Raw genomic sequence first — 20,709 nt, 5'->3', positions numbered from 1 at the left:
CTCAACCCACCACCTAGCCAGACCCTACATTCCTTCACCTCCCAGAGTGTGTTATCCATCAGGAGGTGAAGGAATATCCAGGCTCAAGGGGCCGATACAAAAAAGTGGGTATTTTGCAAAGCCTGAGAATCCAGCTTCTGGGTGTGGGAGTTGTTAGCATTGCCACTGAGATCTGGTTCCTCTTCTGGACACATGGAGGATTCAACCTCTGGCTCTCTTGTGCATGGGTGGAGTCATGGATGAGTTTTGGCCAACAAGCTATGAGCAGAAGCGATGTGGTCATCTCCAGGCTGGAGCATTTAATTGCTGGCATGAGCCCACCAGAGTTCTCTGCTCTCTGCCTCTGTGTTCTAGAAGCATGTGACGAGATGGTGCTTCCATCAGCTTCTGTCTCTGAGGGACTAGAGCAGAGCCCCCTGATGACCTGAGCTGGGCATGGAGCTGAGTGAGAAATAAACTTTTGCTGGGTTAAGCCATTGAGATTTTGAGATTATTTGTTGTTGCAGCATAATCTAACCCACCCTGACTGAAACAGATGGTAATCTGGGGGGTCTAACGTTCTCCCTTCCAGCCCTGTAACCCTTAAAATTTGAGATTTGTGCAGCCCTCAAGTCAGTCATCCACATCTTTCTCCACAGCCACCCAACCTTCCCATTTTCCTGCTTCCCTAGACTTCAGATCTAGCCCCCCTTACCTCTTCTGCCTCCTGAGTCAAATTTTGTACCCGACCAAACCCTGGTCACGGCCTCTCTTTGGCCAGAGTCACAGTGTCTTTGGGGAGTGGACGTGGGGCAGACTTTGGCTCCGCCAAAGATCGGATTTTCACTTCCTGCACATGTGATACTGGGAGAATAGGATCCCCATGGCATTGTGCATGAAGAGGCGTGTTTGGGGGTGTCTCACCTGCAGATTCCAACCTAAGAATTTAGCCAAAATCACCAGTTTCTGTTCGCCTTTGAACAGAATCAAGGAATAAGACATACCCAACGGCGCCCCCTTGTGGCTAGAAGAACTATAGCAGAGGCTGGATGTGCCATCCACTTAAACCTGGGCTTTGACTTAGAACAGCAGGACCAGGATACGCTGGAAGGATGTCAGGGCACAGTCAGGCAGCTTGTCTTTCCAAGAGGACAGACACTCCTTGGCCTGAACCAAAGTTAGCATTAGAAGACATTCCTCGTCTGCAAATGTCCCAGAGCCAGAGAGGGTGGAACCAGGGGGGATCAATGGAATCTGTTTCCCCAGAAAGCCAGCTTGGAGGGAGATTTACTGGCGAGACACACCTGGCCACACGTAGGATTCTATGTGGGCTCTGGACACCTCTGGGGACAGGATGTGGGGAGGGGGCCCATGTAAAGCTCCAGCCTTGTCAGACAGGGGGCATCCCCCAGCTTGCACTCTGGACCCCTCTGTGCTTTTCCGTCAGTCTGGAGGGCAGCTGGTATGGTGTAAAGAGAAGATACCAGCCCTCTTTCCGAGTCCCTCAGCCTCAGTGGCCCAGATTTGTCAGATAAATGGGAGGAACGTGAAGACCAGGGAAGTCCCTTCCAGCACTGACGTTCTGGGATCTGCTTGCCTCGTGGCTCCTGTCTCCCTAGAGAGTATGTGGAGGACGCGGCTGTGAATTCCCCTGGCATGATCCCTACTTCAACTGGCTTATGGGGGCAGACGAAAAACACATAAACAATCACATAAACAAAAAAATCCTTTCAGATGGTTGCAAGTGCAGTCAGGAGATGAAACCAGGTGGTGTGTTAGCATGACCTGGGGGGGGAGCATTAGGTGTGGTGATCAGGGAAGGTCACTCTGAGGTGGTGACAGTTGAGTTGAGACTTGGGGGAAATGTGTTACAAACAAGGACAGGGCAAGTGCAAGGGCCCTGAAGGCTGTGCGTTCGAGGCCCGAGTGGCTGCAATAGGTGACCCAGGGGTGGACGGAAGCTGGGTCATGCACGCACGATCCTATAGTCCGCAGTTGAGTCCTTGGATTTGATTCTAAGGGAAACATCGTTTTAAGCTCTGGCTTACATTAGGGAAGTGACCCAATCTGATTGTTTTCCCTCTGTCTTGGGGGGGCGGGGGGCTCCAGGGGTTGTTCCCCTGCCTTGAAGAGCTAAGGGTGGGGCAAGGTGGGGGTGGCGTGGGTGCCCCAGCAGTGAGGGCTCAGCTTCCTGTGTGGGTGGCTCATTCTGAGCCAACCCAGCGAGCTCACATCCTTCCCTGGGGCCTCTCCTGCTCTCCGGGTCCACTCCTGGTCAAGGAGAACCAGTTCTTCAGCCCAATGAGCATCTATCCAGAGTCACGCATCCACATTTTGGTTGTAACTGGGGAGTGCTCCATCTACATCCTCATGCCTAATCCCATCCATGTCCCCGGCCACGTCCACATCCCCACCATCCCCATCTCCATCTGTTTCCCTCGGGAACCTAATTTCCACTCCGGACTTGAGCCCTGATCAAACCCGGAGCCACCACTCCTACTTTTCTGGGGACAGAGGGGTTGGCTGGGGGACAACTATTGAGAGTGGATTGTGATTTGGAGAATGGCGCCCAAACTCTTCTACACCATCAGCTCCCTCCCCTGTTTCCCCCAAATCCCCTCCCACAATCTCCTCCAGGCTGCCTGTGTGCCCCTGCCTCCTTCCCACCCCCACAGAGTGATGTTGCTGCTGGATTAGAAGGTTAAGGCTGGGCCTCTCACCCCTGCTCCTCCAGGACCCAGCATCCCAGAGGGGCCTGGAGGTGCAGTTTCCCAAACCTCTGAGCCTCAATTCCCCCCTCCACTGGCCCTGCTCCTTACCGAGCCTTAGCAGCCCCCTGCGGGCACAGTCTCAAGAGAAGGGGAGTGGCTAGAAGGCAGGAGCCTGGGTAAATTTTCATCTTAAGATGCAAGTTTGAATCATCAAGTTCCTAGCATCACCCAAGGGTCATCAGGGTGGCTGAGCAGAGCCCAGGAGGTCAGGCCTGACCAGCCTGACAGCCCATGAGAGTACTGTGACCAGGCAAGTGAGACAGCTCTGCCAGTCACAGAGTATGTGCATGACCTTCATCCCCAGCCTCTTCTCTGTCCTGCCTCCATCCCCTTAAGGCATTCCCCTCCCTCACGTCACTTCCTACCCCTCACCTCATCCTTACTGAATATTCATCCTAATTCCAATCCCACCATTGATTCAGTTCCCAACCCTGATCTTGTCCTCATCACTAACCCATGTTTCGAGAATCTCCCAGTTACCAGGTACTGTGCCTGGAGGTGGGGAGAAAACCAAACCAAATTACGGACAGTCTAATCTAGTGGGAAAGAAAGATATCCATCAAAGATGTTAACTACAGTGCTCTGGGAGCCATTAAGAGTTAAACTTGGTCTTTCTTGATGAAGCAATTATCAAGCTAAGATCTGAAGGAAGAGGAAACATTAACCAGGTCTAAGAGGTGGAGAGGGAACAGTATGTGCAAAGGCCCTGTGGTTGGAAGGAGTCGACCACACTTTATGTCTTTACTCAAAAGTCCCTTTCTAAAGAGCTCTTGCCTGGCTACTCTATATCTAAATTTGCTCCCCTATACTTTATACAGTAAGTCCCCTACCTACTAACGAGTTGTGTTTCGAGAGCACATTCATAAGTCCAATTTGTTCCTAAGTCCAGCAAATTTAGCCTAGGTACCCAACTAACACAATTGGCTGTACAGTACTGTACTGTAATAGGTTTATAATATTTTTCACACAAATAATACATAAACAAACACAAAAAATAAAGAAAACATTTTTAACCTTACAGGACAGTACCTTGAAAAGTACAGTAGTATAGTACAACAGCTGGCACTTCTTGGCAGTACCAGCTACATCACCACTGCTTCTATTCTTGCTTCCGGACATCCTGGGCTTGAAATAAAGATACTGTACTACTATACTCTATACAGCGCTGTACAGTAAAGTACACAAAAGCACAACCACTTGCAGAGGATGCACGGACATGACAATATATACCAGACACGGAAACTAACTTAGGTGATTGGATATGCAAAAGCATGTTTGCATCTTTAAATGTTGGCTACTTGAAGGTTCGTGTGTAGGGGACTTACTGTATTATCCTTCCCTGCTTTATAGCTTCTCTTCAGCACTTATCACTCTTTAACGTAGTATTTATTTCGTTTTTAAATTTAAAAAAAATATTTATTTATTTATTTTTGGCTGTGCTCGGTCTTCGTTGCTGCGCGCGGGCTTTCTCTAGTTGCGGCGAGCAGGGTCTACTCTTCATTGTGGTGCGCGGGCTTCTCATTGCCGTGGCTTCTCTTGCTGCGGAGCACGGGCTCTAGGCGCGCAGGCTTCAGTAGTTGTGGCACGTGGGCTCACTAGTTGTGGAACATGGGCTCAGTAGTTGTGGCTCACGGGCTCTAGAGTGCAGGCTCAGTAGTTGTGGCGCAAGGGCTTAGTTGCTCCGCGGCATGTGGGATCTTCCTGGACCAGGGCTCGAACCCTAATGTAGTATTTAATGTATTGGGTTATTAGGTAATGTTGTCTGTTCCCCTCAGGAGAATGTAAGCTCCATGAGGAAAAGCAGGGGTTTGCTTTGGTTACATTGTGTTTTTAGGGCTTCACACAGTGTTGGGCACATAGGAGGCGCTCCATAGTGTCTGCTGATGAATGAATGAGAGGCACCTAGTCCCAGACAGAAGAAAGCAAAGGGGAACGTGGTGGGGGATGAGATCCATGAGGTGGGCCATGGGGGCCACATGAAAGGGTGATGTCATTGTCCCAAAGGTGAGAAGTTGCCACCGCCAGGCTTGATCTGGGCTGGGAGGGAGTGTGAAGGGTTGACATGAACAGACTTGGGTCTTAAAAAGATCATTTCGCTCCTGAACTCCAACCACATCCCTACCCCTGAGCTCAAGCTGAACTGCAATCTCATCCCCATTCCTCCCCCGATCTCGAATCTACTGGAACCTTCTCTGCATCTCTGAATCCCAGCCCCCTTTGGCCGTTACTTGGCCCTGGCACTGTGTGACCTTCACTTGATGGTGACAGAAGGGTGCCATCAGGGAGGAAACCTGGGCTGTTGCTTCCTGTTGGCAGGAGCTGCCCCTGGGAGACAGAAGGAATGAGGGCAGGTCCAGAAAAGGGGATGAGAATGTGACGCTCTCCTCACTCTCCCTGGGTCCCAAACGCTATCTGCTGAGAGTAGAGTTCTGATCGTCTCTCATGATCTCATCTTAGTCCCAACACCTGCCTGAACTGGACCCTAGCCTGGGGCCTGATCCCACCCCAGTCCTCATGGCTCTGGCTTCTGTGATTCCATCAGAAACTCGTCCCCAATCCCAGCCCCCCTCCCATTCCAGGTTTATTATCTTCAGAGCACTTACTCTCCAAAACTATGGCAAATGAATGACTATTCACTCTTTCTTGTCCTTGTGTGTATTGTATTCCTTCTTTGTAGCTGTAGTGCCTACAACTGCGCCTGCAACACTGGGCGTGCTCCAAAAACATCTCCTGAACGAATGAAGGCATGAAGGAATGAATGACGTGATTCCCGACAAACCCAATTCCACTGGGGCCCAACCCTGACTCTTCCTAGCTTCCTTCTCTTTGTTTCTTTTTTTTTCCCCTTGGGGTGAGGGTGTGTACTTTATAAAATCGAGGGATAACATAGATACAGTGAAATGTGTACAGTGCCTTATATACCACCCGGGTCAAGCGATGGAACATTTCTAGCTCCCTGTATGGCTGCCCGCTTGGAGATGCTCAGTCTGTACCCCTATCCCAGAGCTACTCACTGGTCTGACTTAAGAATTGCCAAGTTTTGTCTGTTCTTGAACTTTGTATCTGTGGAATGATAGAGTGTGTTCTCTTTTGTATCTGGCTTCTGTCACTCAATATAATCTTTGTGAGATTCATCTATGTCACAGTTTGTTTTTATGTTTTTTGTATGTGTTTTTAAAAATAAATTTATTTATTTATTTTTGGCTGTGTTGGGTCTTTGTTGGTGCACAAGGGCTTTCTCTAGCTGTGACGAGCGGGGGCTATTCTTCATTGTGGTGCGCAGGCTTCTCATTGTGGTGGCTTCTCTTGTTGTGGAGCACGGGCTTCAGCAGTTGTGGCTCGTGGGCTCTAGAGCACAGGCTCAGTAGTTGTGGCGCATGGGCTTAGTTGCTCCACAGCATGTGGGATCTTCCCGGACTAGGGCTCGAACCCGTGTCCCCTGCATTGGCAGGAGTATTCTTAACCAATGCACCACCAGGGTAGTCTCTGTTTTTGTGTCTTAAAATTGCTGGGCAGGATTCTGCGTTATGACTATACCACAAATTATATATCCATTCTTTAGCTTAATTCTTACGCCCCAAATTTCTCTCCAAATGTCTTCTACTTTTGTATTCAATCCCAACCCTTCCTCACCTCTTCCTGGTCCCACAGGAAGCCACAGATAAGCCCCCTCCCATCCCTGCCCATCTCTCCCTGGAGCCTCTCTGTGCCCTAGGGTCCCCAAGCTCTAACTTCAACACCCACCACCCTGTCTATCGTGGGTTCTGCGCCCTGGACCAGAAGGATAGGCCAGCCTTCCTGCTGCAGACGCTACCTGCCCCATTTCCCAGAGAGGAATGGCAAGGCAGCAGGCCAGCTGGACAGTAGGTTTATGCTGTGTGCCCCTTCCCCTAACCACCACCCGCCGGGGGCCCCAGAACCAGTGCAGGTAATCCGCTGCCCATGGCCCTGCTTAGCAGGGGTGCCCAGCGTTGCAGCCGATAGGGACAGGCAGAAGGAAATAGCTATTAGGCTGATAAAGATCTGGGGGCCCCGCCTGGCCCCCTCCCCCACTTTCCTGGGGCCCTGGCTCAGGCTGGACTGGCTCTCCCACCCTGAAACCTCCTTCATCCAAGGCATCTTCTACCCGCCCTCTCAGAGGCAGGCCCAGCGCCCTGCCTGCTGTTCCTCCCTGCCAGCTCCCAGAGGGCTCGCAGCACAGACGTCTGCTCACCAGCCCAGAGCACGGCCCCATCCGGGCTCCTGTCCTGCACCCATCCTGGCCCTGCCTGTCCAGGGCAGCATCTTCTCTAGGCTCTGGATCCCTGCTCCACCTCTCCACCTCGGGAGGCTGGCCTTTCCACTCTTGTCTGTCTGACGTTCCCTGCCTGGCTTGGGCCTCCAGGCACATGCCGCGGAGGAACTAAGCCCGTGTGCCACAACTACTGAGCCTGAGTGCCACAACTACTGAAGCCCGCGCGCCTAGAGCCCGTGCTCTGCAGCAAGAGAAGCCACCCAATGAGGAGCCCGGGAATCACAACGAAGAGTAGCCCCCGCTCGCCGCAACTAGAGAAAAGCCCCCGCGCAGCAACAAAGACCCAAGGCAGCCAAAAATAAAAATAAATAAATAAAATTTAAAAAACTTATTTGTTTATTTGGCTGTACTGGGTCTCAGTTGCGGCACACGGGATCTTCGTTGCTGCGTGCGGGATCTTCGGTTGCGGCATGCAGGATCTATTTCCCTGACCAGGGATCGAACCCGGGCCCCCTGCATTGGGAACGTGGAGTCTTACCCAGTGGACCATCAGGGAAATCCCTTAACCCTTTCTTTAATCCCTCAAGGCACACAGTTTCTTTTCCATAAACTCCTTTTTTGCTTCAGTTTGCAGGAATTGTTTTAAATCAAAGAAGTTTGACAGCTATATATCTCTGAATCATTTCGGGTTACACTGAATCTCAACAAAGAATGAACAGTTCCAGTGCTGCGTGCTGGGCGGCATTGCCCTTTCTGAAGTGTTGTTCTGTTTCTTTCAGTGGCCATGTTTGTGCAGTTATTCAAATATATATTGCATCTGTTTGCAGTGTTTTATAAAAATTAGTGAACCTGAAAAACCAAAGCTCTGCTGCCTGCAATATGAGACAAATGGAAATCACCAGGTGAATTCAAGGGGACACATTTTTGGCCTTAATGGATGCTCATTGAGTCAGAACAAGAAAAAAGAAAAACAGAATTAAAGAATGTGTAAGAAATGTTGGAATTCCGCCACTGAGAATTGAATCTAGAAGGCAACCTATGATTAATGATATATTGCCTAAGTCTCAGGAAATGGAAACTGTTTTATAATGTGCAAGGCTCTTGTCTAACTTTGGGGCATGTTTTTTATTTTTTATTTAATTAATTAATGTATTTATGGTTGCCTTGGGTTTTTGTGCGCGTGGGCTTTCTCTAGTTGCGGCGAGAGCGGGGGCTACTCTTTGTTGCAGTGCGTGGGCTTCTCATTGCGGTGGCTTCTCTTGTTGCGAAGCACGGGCTCTAGGCATGTGGGCTCCCGTAGTTGTGGCACACGGGCTTAGTTGCTCCACCGGATACGGGATCTTCCCGGACCAGGGCTCGAACCGGTGTCCCCTACATTGGCAGGCGGTTTCTTAACCACTGAGCCACCGGGGAAGTCCCGGGGTAGGTTTTTTTAGAAAGCATATGTGGGCACTGCCTGCAAGTCCCCGGCAGTAGGTCTTCCTTCTGCCCTGCTTCCCATGGCCCTTTCTCAGTGGGTTGTTCATTTTAAAGTTGGGACCATACGTCATCATCAACCTCTTGAGCAGTTTTCAGGTGGGTCACGCCTTGTGCTGCTGGACAGTCTGGAAGAGGGCTGCCCTTGAGCCGCATGACCATTAGGTCCAATCAGCTGTGGTCAGGGGGATCGGGGGCAAGACTGTGTTCCCCCTATGGTACTCTTCCAGGGGGCTGTGGGTGTGCAGGCACTTTGAGGCTTGGAGTCTTCAAAAGGCATAGTGGTGCCGTCCAATGAGCTTTAATTCTCTGGGTTTTTTTTGTTTCTGTTTCGCGGTGTGTTGGGGGTGAGTTACACCAGACCCAGCAGGGGCACATGGGGGCCTGGTTTTCTGCGGAATCCTTTTCTCTGGGTGGCAGGTAGCCTAGAGCTATGGGGTCAAAGGGATGTCATGTGGGGCCCTTTTCCCCAGGGGATTTAGATGGAGACGCTGTTCTCGATGATGGGAGGGTCCAGGTAGGTGTAGGGCAGCTCCAGGTCCTGGTTTCGCTCCTGGATGTCTCGCGAGATCTGAGCCAGGCGGCTCTGGAAGGCCGCGATGCTCCAGCACGGGGCCGCCTCCGTGAAGTGCTCGTCCGGGTAGGTGCCCAGGGGCCTCTGGGAACCAAACACAAGGTTGGGTGAAGGGGCTGCTTTGCAGCCGGGACCCGCCTTAGCCATCCACCCTGGGGGACCTGAAGCAGCGTACGACTGAGCCTCATCCGGGCCCCCTCCCCCTGAACAGTGATGATTACTGCAGGCAGCTCTCGGGGATGAAAGCTCAGGTCAGAGTTTTAAAGGGGGCGGCCTCACTGGAACATATCACACGTTGCCCTTGCAGCTAAGGGTGACTCTGCATCATCTCATTTGGCCATTTGACCCTCCTTGTGAGATGTCCAATGCCCTTGTGTCCCCCTGGGAAGACTCACTGGGGTCTGATGGCACAGTGGGGTGTGGGTCAGGGAGGGTAAACAGTGTCGCCTCCCTTACCCCAGGGCTGGCCTGGTCTGGCTCCCAGCCCCACACTCACTCTGTCTCCAGGCTCCTTGCTCAGCACCCAGAGGGCAGTGATGACATCACACGTGGCATTGACTGGCGGGAGGGTGGCTATGAACCCCTCCGGGCTTGCCTGGCCTTTAGAGGTGGGCGGTGGCAGCTGCATGGTAGGTGGCAGGTTGGGCATCCAGGCACTGAAGTCAAACTGAAGGCCGAGAGGGCAGAGTGAGGCTAGGAGCCCGGCCCCCTCCGTCCCGCCACCCTGGCATTGACCCTTCTCACCTGCCCTGTACCGACAGCGGAATGCTTGGCCGAGCAGGTGAATATCACCATGGTGATGTACTGTATCAGGGCTTCCCGTGTCCCCAGGGAGGAGGGTACACCTGCAGGGAGAGCTGGGCTGGGAACGGGGCTACCAGGGTCCTGAGGACAATGCCGCAGAGGCCTGAGGGTAGGACCTAAGAACCGAGGTCCCCCTACCTGAGCTCTCCCGACCTAGGAAGCCCTCGGAGAAGATCTCCCACACCCAGGCCTGGAGTTCACTGTCATCGCGGACAAACTCATCGCTCAGGTAGTAGATGCCGATCATTTCGGAGACAAAGCTGCAAGGTGCACGGGGTTCCATCCCAGCTGTGAACCCCGACCCTCTCTGAGGAGTGCCCCCGCCTGGTCCCAGTGCTGTTAATGTCCGGCCCTCCTCCTGGTGGGCGCCTCCCTGGGCCTTCCTTCTCCTTCCCAGTCTCCTTTCCTGTCCCCCAAGGCCCCAGCTCTCTGGGGCTGACACCCTCACCCTTCCACTGCACCCCAGATCTGCATCCCATCATCCCGGTAGTAGTAGCCTGGGATGTCTTCAACTCCTCGGGCCCGGATATCCTCAGGCAGACACAGGACGGAATAGTTCAGCTGTTCCATGTACCTCTGTATCAGCTCAGAGAAACCTTCAATGCCAAGGCCTGTGGACTGGGAAATGGAACTCCTGGGTACCACAGCCCTTGCCCCAGAAGCAGGAGGTAATACTGGTTGGGGAGACAGGGCCACTCCCACCCCAAGACCCCAGATTCTTTACACTGAAGGAATATCCCATCCCCACCCTCCCTAAAGCAGTCCTTACCCTGTCCACCACCTTCCCGGGGGCAATGAGTAGCTCACGGGCCAGCGTGTTGATGTGCAGGGTGTACCGTGTGTGCGGAATCAGCAGCTGTAAGGGCCAGAGAAGGTGGAGCTAGGCGAAGCCTGGGTCTCTGTGGTCCCAGACCTCCCCCAATAGAGGAACCCAGTCCTGTCAATCACACATGGAAAGAGATGACAGGGACAAGGGGGGCAGCCTGGGACAGGGATCAGGGCTCCAGGCCCGGTGATAGGGGCTAAGGTCCACCAGCATCCTGTTCTGTAACCTTGAGCATGTGCCTTCCTCTCTCTGGGCATCAGATCACTGGGCAAATGAGAGGGCTGATCTGGATAGCACTATGAATCCCTCCAGCTCTGGCATCCTGTGATTTCCTAACCCCAGGCAGGCAAAGCACCATGATAACCAGGGCCTGTGGGCCTGGCAATGTGAAATGGTCCCCTAGAGACCACATCTGAGTGCCAGGCCCTGGGCGCTGTAGATTGTCAGAAAGAATCAGCCTGGATTGAAGAGGACAGAGTAGGGCCTGCATCCAGGACCCAGGAGACTGTCTAAGGAAGAATCAGAAAATGTGAGCAGCTGTGGACCCCTCATCTTCACAGAGGAGATGCTCCAGGTCCCTGGAGGAAATGAATCTGGGCCATCTGAAGGCTTAGCAGAGCCCACCTTAGAGACACGGGTCTCCCTCCCAGGGCTCCCCACCCTGCAGCTATCTGCAGAAAACCTGTTGGTCAAAGCCATGTTCACACTTTGGCATCTGTCAGCCCCAGGTCTCTCCTTTCCTAGGAGCTGGGCTTCTGTGATCGCTGTTGGCTTGAGCTCCCCTAAGAAGAGAATCTCTCTGGGGCACAGCCTGCTCTCACATGCGGTCCTCTCCCTCGCGCCTGTCCCCGTCACCTCACCCCAGCTCAGGGCCTGCTGGAAAGCAGCCTCTCAAGGGAACTGTGCCGGTAGATGCTGCTGAGGCAGAATGGGGGCTCAGCATCTCAGCCTGGAAGGACAGGGCCACGTGGGGACAGGCGGCATAGAACCCCGAAGGGCAGGCCAAGGTGCAGGGACCTGCAGGCTTGGGGCACAGTCTGGGCCATCTATCTTGCTGGGCCACTGACCTTGAAGAGTGGGTGGCAGTGAGGCAGCTGGCGCAGCGTAGCCAGGGTGAAGACCTCGGTCACCAGGTGTACCTGTAACAGGTGCGTGAGGGCCTCGTGGATGGAGAACTCGGCATTGCGCACCCACGTCTTGGCCAGCAGCCAGTCCCACTTGTCGTCGCTGGGCAGAAAGATGGGGCTGTCGGGCCCAGGGGTCTGGCTGAGCTATAGGAGAGGCCAGTGGGGAGAGGCAGCCTTGAGTGTCTGCCAACCATTTAGTCAGACCTCTCCCTGCCCCTGCCCTGTCGCCTGCCCGGCTGCTGACCTGGATGGCGAGGGGCAGCAGGGGCCCACGCCCTGGGCGCTGGTATAGCAGGGTCATTGGGGCCGCGGAGAACTGAGGCCTCCCATTAATGACATTGGTGCAGATGCCAGAGAGGATGCCGTGATCCACCAGGAACAAGGACCCCTTCTGCGGGAGAGAGAAGGGGAGCCAGGGCTGCCATCTGGCTTTCTAAAGGCAGAAGGTGGGGAGTATGGGGGTGGGGAGAGGATTCAGGGCCAGGAGACTGTGCACGGGAGAGGGTGTTCTTGGCACGTAGCACACAGTAGGTCCTTAACAAATGTGAGTGCTGTTCCTCTCCAGTAGGGGATGGGCCCAAAGCACTGAGATGGGGGTGCGCAGAGCCAGCACTCCTGTGCCCCTCACCTCCAGCTCAGCCTGCAGACTCGTCCCGGGGCCCAACGCTGGGGCCACCATGGCATCAGTGACAGGGAAGTTCTTTGGCAGGTGGCGACAGCGGCGGATCAGGACCGGGTTGAGGCCATTCAGGAACTGGTAGGCGAAGAAGGCATCCTCCTGCCAGTGTTCAAACACGTACTCTGCAGCGGGGCAGGGGAGACGGGACCAGTCACTCCAGCGCCCAGGGGTCTCCCCCTGAGCGCCGTTGTGGAGTTTCTCCTGCGTCCGTCCTGTGCGCCCCTGTCTTCTCAGGCAGTACTTCTCAGGGTGGCCTCCTCTGACCCCTTGGCTTCAGTTCACCAAACAGCAAATCTTAGCCCCCAGCCCACCAGTCCCACCATCTACCTGCCGTCTCCAACCCCATGACTCAAACACAGCATATCGGAGGCTGAACATGGGCCCCTGCTCTAGTCCAGTCCCCACCTCATTGCCTGGCATCGCAGGAATGGCACCTTCATCGCAGGTGGCAGAGCCCGGAGTCCTCTCGGCAGCTCCCCCCCATCCTCTGCCCATCAAGTCCCATCGATTCCCCATCCTCAGTAGCTCTTGGTGCACACGTGCACTCCATCTCTGCTGTCACTGCCTCGCTGAGGATTCCCTCCTCTGCTGACCACAGCCAGAGCCTCATAACTGGTCCTCTGCTTCCACTCCTGTCCCCCAACAGCCCACCCCCCACGGCACATCTGGCCACAGTACCGCCCAGCTGGCAGCTGCTTGAAGCTCCCACTGCGCTTAGGAAAGGCCCGAGCTCCTGCCACGGCCTCCATGGTCCTGAACGGCCCAGGGCCCATGCACCTCTCCTGCTTCGCCTCCTGTCTTCCTTCCCTGGCTCAATACCCTTTGGCCACAGCAGCATCTTTCCCTTCAAAGGTCTCCACTCCTTCCATCTTCAGGGCCTTCACATGCACCGGACCACCCCCCTACCCCGAACCTGAAGCACCCTCTACCCTCACACACACCATGCCTGGCGCTGTTGACACCTGCCCAACTTTGAGGTCTCAGCATAAAAGTCACCTCTGTAGAGAGTTCCCTAGCTGGACTAGGCCAGGTCCCCCTTTTACACACTCTCACTGGAGCTGATGCACAGGTTTCATAAGTGAAACTCATTATTTGCCTTTGAGCCTAATGTGCACTTGTCTGCTCAACTGGGAGCCCTGCGGGGACGAGAATTGTGTCCACAGCCCCTAAGCAAGTGTCTCATGTGTGGTAGCCCAACAAGCGTCTGATGGATGAAAGGCATTAGAAGGTCAGAGATGCCCCCACTACACATCCTTTTCTGTGTCTGAGGAGAAAGTAAGGTCTAGTGAGAGTCAGGGGCCTGCCCAGGGTCACACAGTGAACTGGCGCTTGGTTTTCTGCGATTCCTGACAGCCAGGAGAGCTGATACCCCAGGGAAGAGGTCTGGAGCCCCGGCTGGAGCTCCTCACCCACGGCTGGGGTCTTCCGGGAGTTGAATACACTTCTCATCTCCTCCAGACTCTTCCAGAGCCCCTTGCGGTCCAGCAGCCCTTTGAGTTTCAGATCTGCCAACCTGCCAGAAGATGTGAAGGGTGGGGAGAGGGAGGCAAGAGGCCCTGGGAGACCCGCCCGCGTTGGCTAGGCTTTATCCCTCCCGGGGTCCTGAACCAGCCTCCGGGGCCCAGGTAGTCACTGCCCCTGAGGTCATCCTCACCTTGTTGGAATAGGTGGTGAGCAGAGGCCGTGCCCTGGGCGGGGCTGTGTGACCCACACCCCTGATGGTGGGGGAGCTGAGTGGGGGAGGGCAGAAGGCAGGGGTACCAGTACATCTGAGGCCCAGGGGCAGGAGAGGGTGGGCATCCTCACATTGAGCCGCCTCGCAAGTAGAAGGTGATGTTCTTTGCCAGAGAGTATTTGATGTTGAGGTCCAGGTTTTTTATGGTCTCCTCGTTGAGGCAGTGAGGCCAGCCTGGGATGTAAGTCTTCCAGCTGGAGGGAGGAGCAGGAAGGCAGTCAGCAAGAAGCCTCAGGGAAACCACTGACTAGGGAGAGGGAGTGGCAGACCCCTTGGAGGCCCTGGTCAGGGCCAGCCACCTTCCACAAAGCAGGGGTCTTCCTGGGCTCTGCCCTTCCCCTCCACCCTCAAGGCCACAGGGAGAGCTGCCATGTTCCCACAGCCATGTTCTCCCCTGGTTGGTCCAGGGTTGGGCACTTGGCCAGAGCGAGGCCAATCAGAATCCTTCCCAGGGAATTGGAGATTGGGGCTGGACCAGAGGTCATCTCTCTCTGGATATCTGGGTTATAGCATGTAAACACCAGGACTGGGAGACTTCCCTGTTGGCGAAGTGGTTAAGAGTCCATGCTTCCAATGCAAGGGGCCCAGGTTCGATCCCTGGTCAGGGAACTAGACCCCACGTGCATGCCATAGCTAAGAGTTTGCCTGCCGCAACTAAGACCGGGCACAACCAAATAAGTAAATAAATTAAAAAAAAAAATTAAAAATAAAGGAGTTGCTATTAAAAAAAAGAAAAAGGCCATTTTCCACTGTGTGGACTGGGAACCAAAGAAAGCTGTTCTACAGGGAGAGAGGAAAGTGGAGCCGGAGAGAGAAGCATCTAGGGGGCTCCAGAGACAGGGGGAGAGTCACCCCGGCTTCTGGCCTGTACGATCTGGCTACGCTTCCAGCCCTCACTTCTGTGACCTGTTGACGCATTCCCGTGTTTTCTGTCTGCTAGCTGGAGTCTGTTATTGTTCTTGCAACCACAAAGTTCCCGACTAACACAGATGCATCACAGAGCAGAGGCTGTCCTGAAGGTGGGAACACAGGAAGGCGGCAGTTGCCTTTGGCAGGCATCCCGTGGAGAGACACTTCAGCCTCCAAAGCTTGGGGGAGCCCAGAAATGTACTCTGGCCTGGCCTAAAGAGGTTTAACATCTCTAAATCCCTTTATCCAGCAAGCAGCACAGCCTAAAGACCTTTAGGTGAAATGGTAAAATCATGTCCCTGCAAAGCTGAGGACCCCCAGCCAGTCGTCCTCTCATTCCCTCACTCATTCATTCTTTGGTTCATTCCATCATTGCCTTTGGGTTTGAACAGGCAACTTCAGAGAACAATTTGCAGTTAAAGTACACTGCCACCAGGTGGTGGCCAAACCCTGCTTCTCAAACTTTAATGCACAAAAACTTAGTTCCCCCAGGGATCTTGGTAAAATGCAGATTCTCATCAAGTAGGTTTGGGGTGGGTGGCCCAAGACCCTGCATTTCTAACAAGCTCCCAGGTGACGCTGACCCTGTGGATGTGAGACCTCACTCTGAGTATTGAGGGCGTAGCCACTTGGATCAGAGGTAACTGAGGGACATTATGACCTCAGTACGCACTTGTGCAGGGCTTTGCAGCTGACAAGCTGCATTCTCAACCATCTTCTCATTTCTTCTTCCTAATAACACAAATCAGACTGGTATTCTTAGTTCCTTTTGCAGAAGAAAATAAGGATCAAAAAGGTTAACTAATTTGCTTCAGATTTCACAGCTCCTTTCGGCAGGGCCTAGGCTGGCCTTGCGTCTCCTGACTCCTGTGTCCTTGTTTTGCCAAGAAAGGAAGAAAGGTCACTCCACGGACACAGCTCCCTCCATCTGTTCCCTCACCTGGGGCTGTTGCTGGCCGATTAGGCGCCATGGTTTTCTCCGGGATGTAATTCACAACACACGTGGAATCACCAGGAGCCAAATAAGCCTGCAGCTGCTGTGCCCCCAGAGACCTAAAGCGAAAGCCTGCAGCCCGCGCTTCAGACAGCAGCCCAGTTGGCCAGACCATGACCTTTTGAAAATTTGCTCCTGAGTGCGGTCCCTGGCTTTCTGCCTTAGGAGTCCTCGCCAGCGACCCAGAAAGACTCCAGCAAGAGTCAGGCATTTAAAAGCAGTGGGTTTCAAACTTTAGTGGGCATGAGTCATCTGGAAGGCTTGTTAAAACAATATTGCTAGCAGAACTTCCCTGGTGGCGCAGTGGTTAAGACTCCGCGCTCCTAATGCAGGGGGCTTGGGTTTGATCCCTGGTCAGGCGCAGCCAAAAAAAAAAAAAAAAACCCCAATATTGCTAGCAACAAGGATTTACTGTTATCGCACAGGGAATTATATATCCAGCGTCAACTACAATTTGGCACTTGCCATCCTCCTTTACAAGGACTAAATCATGTGCTGCTGCAGCTGCTGACTTTCAACTCCCGAAGGAGTTCAGGGTGGAGAGGAGAAATGAGGCACTCTGTGCTCTGGGAAAAACTGGCAGAACAGGTCTTCAGATAGATGTGATTTTATGAGCCCAATTCTTGTATCTCCTCATATCCAGAAAAGCACTAAAATCCTTCATGGTGACGACTGCTCTTCGTGACTAGCAGAAACCTTCTGCAAAAAAAAATATGTGCTCGATTGCATGTGCTCCCCCTTCACCAAAATCACATATGTACTGACTTTCCCCACTACCTCTGTGGAGCAGTTTCTCAGAGCTCTCTGAAATGCCATCTCCTGGGCTGTAGTCCTCATTTTGCCCCAAATAAAACTTAACACACAACTGTCATGTTGTGCATTTTTATTACGCTGACACCAGTATCTTGTAATAACGTATAGTGGAATATAATCTGCAAATAAACAAAAAAACCCAAATCACGCTGCTGTACGCCTGAAATGGACACAACGTTGTAAATCAACTAGACTTCAGTTAAAAACACCAACACTGCTGCCCCCACCCTCAATATCTGATTCAGTAGCTGTGAGGTGGGTCTGAGAAACTGTATTTCTAATGAGTTCCTGGAGATGCTGTGACTGGAAAGGACAGAGGACCAGGCAGGGACTTCAGGCCGCATCAACACCAGTGGAACGAGGCTGACCCTCATCTCCTCGGCAACCCCCCCCACCAGTAGCCCCCTCCTCACCTGTACGTCTCCCGCCTGGCCTGCAGCTCCTCCTGGCGCTGCTGCTGGAGGGTGGGGTGGTGGTCTTCCCAGGAGATCTTCGCTGTGGGAGCAGCGGAGCAGGTGGGGAGGGCAGAGAAAGCCCCCTGACCTCCAGCCCCAACCGCTCTCCCCTCCACTCCAGCCACCCCTTTCCAGATCCCCTGCCCCCATAAGTACAGTTTCTCCCACACCAGACTGCCACCCCCCCCATTCCCCCAAACTCCCCAGCTCCCCTCCCCTGTCCCTCCCCCTTGGCCACACCCGGCTCACCTCTCCACTCCCCTTGCCCTTCCCCCCAACACACCAGCCCCTCCTCCCTCCTGTGTCCCCCTCACCTGTCCCCTCCCGCAGCACCAGGCTCCCCTTGTCCTCCAGCCACTGGTAGCAGGGGAAGCGGAGGGGGGCGCCCCGGGGCGGCGTGAGCTGGAACCAGCGGCAGAACCAGGCGTCCGAGGCCAGGGGCCAGAAGGGACGGAGCAGCGCGGGGGGAGTCTTGTGCACGCGCAGAAGCAGCACCTGGCCCACGTCCTGGGGGCACGTCACCTCGAAGTCCTCCTCCTGGGGGGCATGTTTAGCATCCTAGAGGACCGTCTCTCCTGCTCCCTCCTCCGCTGCCCCCCCCACCCCACCCCACACTCACAGCACCCGCAGTGAACTCTTTGCCGAAATGGTCCAGGGGCAGTGGCAGGGTCTCTCCTTCGGTCCCCACGATGATGACAGACATTTTGTCCCACGTGCCAGCCCCGAAGGCCTCCCCAGTGGATACCCGCACCCTGAACTCGGCCATGGTGACAGCTGGAGTCTGGCTCTCTCCTGCTCATCCGACGCGACTGCACAGCCCAGACGCTCACCCCCAGGGACAGGCACCGCCCCACCCTGACCAGGCCTTGTGGAGGCAACTCTGAGTTCCCACAGGGCCCATCACCACCCCCAAAAGCAAGCGCTGGCTCGGGGCAGAGAGGGCGTGGCTGAGAGGCAGGAAGGGAGGGATGCAGATGGGGGTTGGGGTGCTCTGGGACGTGAGGGACTGGGCGTCCTGAGGTTTGGGAAACAGAACATTTCAGTGATGGGTGGGGCCGGAGGGAGTTGGGATCCATTGGAGTTCATGGGTTCGTTTGTCCCCCTCTTTGTTTCTTTGCCTCCTTAGCCTTTAAAAGCCTATGCAGGACCAACTCCTCACTTTCTACAAGTCTTCTTGGCCTACCTTCATTATTTTATTTGATTCATGAATAATTTTGAGAACCTGCTCTGTGCCAGGTATTATGTTGGGTGCTGTGAATATGGTCCCAGGCAAGGCCCAGTCTTTGTCCTTTTGCAGGTTAAAACTCAAGTGTGGGGACTTCCCTGTGGCGCAGTGGTTAAGAATCTGCCTGCCAATGCAGGGGACACAGGTTTGAGCCCTGGTCCGGGAAGATCCCACATCCCACATGCCACGGAGCAACTAAGCCCGTGAGCCACAACTACTGAGCCTGCGCACCTAGAGCCCGTGAGCCACAACTACTGAAGCCCGAATGCCTAGAGCCTGTGCTCCGCAACAAGAGAAGCCACCGCAATGGAGAGTAGCCGCTGCTCGCCGCAACTAGAGAAAGCTCGTGCACAGCAACGAAGACCCAATGCAGCCAAAAATAAATAAATAAACTTATTAAAAAAAAAAACTTGGAGGATGAGGTGACGGTGGAGGCTCTGGCCCCATTCCCTGGATGGCCCCAAGTATGTTGGCAGTCAAGTATGCCGCCCCTCGCCCCCTGCCTCGACCCTCACCCTCTGGTAAGACTGGAAAGTATCTCTCTAGAGGAACGGACCAGCCCAAGTGTCATGTGGGGTTCCCCAATGAAATGGCTCTGCCAATTAAGCCCGCCAGTTGATAAGTCCTGTTCACACAGTTTCCAATCAGTTTTTCTTGCCTCATTCTTAAAAATGAGTGACTGGCCAAGGATCACCCGATCTTCAAGGAAGGCTTCCATCTAAAAGATACGGGCAAAAACAAAACTGAAGGGGCAGATAATTCAGGGAACAGAGGACTTCAAAGAAATCGTAATTTGGATCCTCAGAGAGGGGAAATCATGTGGCTATAGAAAATACACCCATTGTTTGTATAAAAATATACCCAATTTTACCCATTGTTTCTGGGTAAAACGTTTGGATTTTATAGATCATCCATTTTATAAATTGTGGTCAAATACACATAACATAAAATTTACCATTTTGAGAATTTTCAAGTGTAGAGTTCAGATGGTACATTCGCAGTACAGTCAAATATTGATACATTCACTTCGGTGTGCAACCATCACCATCTCCAGAAAAAGTTCATCTCCAGAACTTTTTCATCATCCCAAACTGAAACTCTGTGCCTATTAAACAGTAAACCCACAGATGGTGGAGCAGGAAGACGCTGAGCTCACTTCCACAGGTACACCAAAATTACAACTATTTACAGAGCAACCATCCATGAGAATGACCTGAAGACTAGCAGAAAAGACTTCCCACGACTGAAGAGATAAAGAAGGAACCACAATGAGATGGGAAGGAGGGTGGAGATGTGGTACAGTCAAGACCAACACCCCTGGTAGGTGACCCACAACGGCAGAATAATCACAATTGCAGAGGTTCTAAAGCCACATCAACACCAAATTGGTACTTTCTCCCTGATGTAATCAGGGCTGAAAGGAGAATTGATTAGTGATGGAATGTTAGTTAAACCTGTGAACCTGCACCTTCCAGGATCCTTCCTAAAGCAGGGCTGCTCAGAATGAGGCAAGTTAACCATTCACGTACGTGTTAAAGAGGCCAATTCCCCAGACCCTTGCACCAGGGAGGCAGGATCTCCAGAGATTCAACTTGGGAAATATACATTTTAAATAGGCACATAGGGTGATTCTTCTTCAGAACCGCTGCCCTTGAGCATTTAAATATTTGTTTACATTCTGGCTGACAGTTCAAGATGATCTGAGCTGGCAGGGTCTTCTGGGAGCTGTCATCTAACCCTTCAAGATATAGATGAAGAAATCAGAGCCCTGACTGGGGAAGGAAATTACTCAGTGTTTAAAAATGTCAATCAGATCTCATGCTCCCCTGCTTTGAACCCCTGAATGATTTGCCTCCTGCCTCTCTTTCTTTTTCCTCCCTCCCTCCCTTTTTCTTTCCTCTCTTCCTTCTTTCCTGTCTCCTTTTTCTTTCTTTCAAATTCTAAAAATTTTGGTCAAAGATGTAGATGCACATGATTTAAAGAGACAGGTCTAATAGAGAACAGACTTGTGGTTGCCAAGGGGGAGGTGGTTGGGAGAGGGATGGAGTGGGAGGTTGGGGTTAACAGATGTAAGCTATTATACATAGAATGGATAAACAACAAGGTCC

General features: G+C 53.2%; 1 protein-coding gene across 3 annotated transcripts; it reads right to left on the bottom strand.

Annotated features, from left to right (window-relative positions):
- Window positions 1-8,938: 8,938 nt before the first annotated feature.
- ALOX15B (arachidonate 15-lipoxygenase type B) lies at window positions 8,939-18,142 on the bottom strand. 3 transcript variants are annotated; one of them, XM_059907009.1, is made up of 14 exons: window positions 17,996-18,142; window positions 17,691-17,913; window positions 17,335-17,416; window positions 14,277-14,399; window positions 13,880-13,983; window positions 12,420-12,592; window positions 12,036-12,182; window positions 11,732-11,935; window positions 10,608-10,694; window positions 10,287-10,456; window positions 9,977-10,098; window positions 9,779-9,879; window positions 9,531-9,701; window positions 8,939-9,118 (listed from the first exon to the last, which is right to left on the bottom strand). In XM_059907009.1, exons 1-14 carry the CDS (start codon window positions 18,140-18,142, stop codon window positions 8,939-8,941), a joined length of 2,034 nt encoding a protein of 677 aa, XP_059762992.1. The 3 variants fall into 3 exon arrangements, with proteins under 3 accessions (XP_059762992.1, XP_059762993.1, XP_059762994.1); XM_059907010.1 differs by lacking the exon at window positions 10,608-10,694; XM_059907011.1 differs by lacking the exons at window positions 9,977-10,098; window positions 10,608-10,694 and having other exon boundaries at window positions 10,300-10,456.
- Between the last annotated feature and the right edge of the window lie 2,567 nt (window positions 18,143-20,709).

The sequence above is a fragment of the Balaenoptera ricei genome, chromosome 20 (assembly GCF_028023285.1).
Source record: "Balaenoptera ricei isolate mBalRic1 chromosome 20, mBalRic1.hap2, whole genome shotgun sequence".
In the NCBI taxonomy this organism is placed as follows: domain Eukaryota; kingdom Metazoa; phylum Chordata; class Mammalia; order Artiodactyla; family Balaenopteridae; genus Balaenoptera; species Balaenoptera ricei.
This window is presented reverse-complemented; position numbering and strand designations above follow the sequence as displayed.

What these genes read in the sequence shown, in the direction of transcription:
- ALOX15B (XM_059907009.1), bottom strand. Translation starts at nt 18,142, where the DNA reads ATGGCCGAGTTCAGGGTGCGGGTATCCACTGGGGAGGCCTTCGGGGCT. An exon ending in CCGGAAGACCCCAGCCGTGG is followed by an intron (nt 12,593 to 13,879) that starts GTGAGGAGCTCC and finishes GCCCCGCTGCAG; the next exon opens with AGTACGTGTTTGAACACTGG. An exon ending in GTCTGCAGGCTGAGCTGGAG is followed by an intron (nt 12,183 to 12,419) that starts GTGAGGGGCACA and finishes TCTCTCCCGCAG; the next exon opens with AAGGGGTCCTTGTTCCTGGT.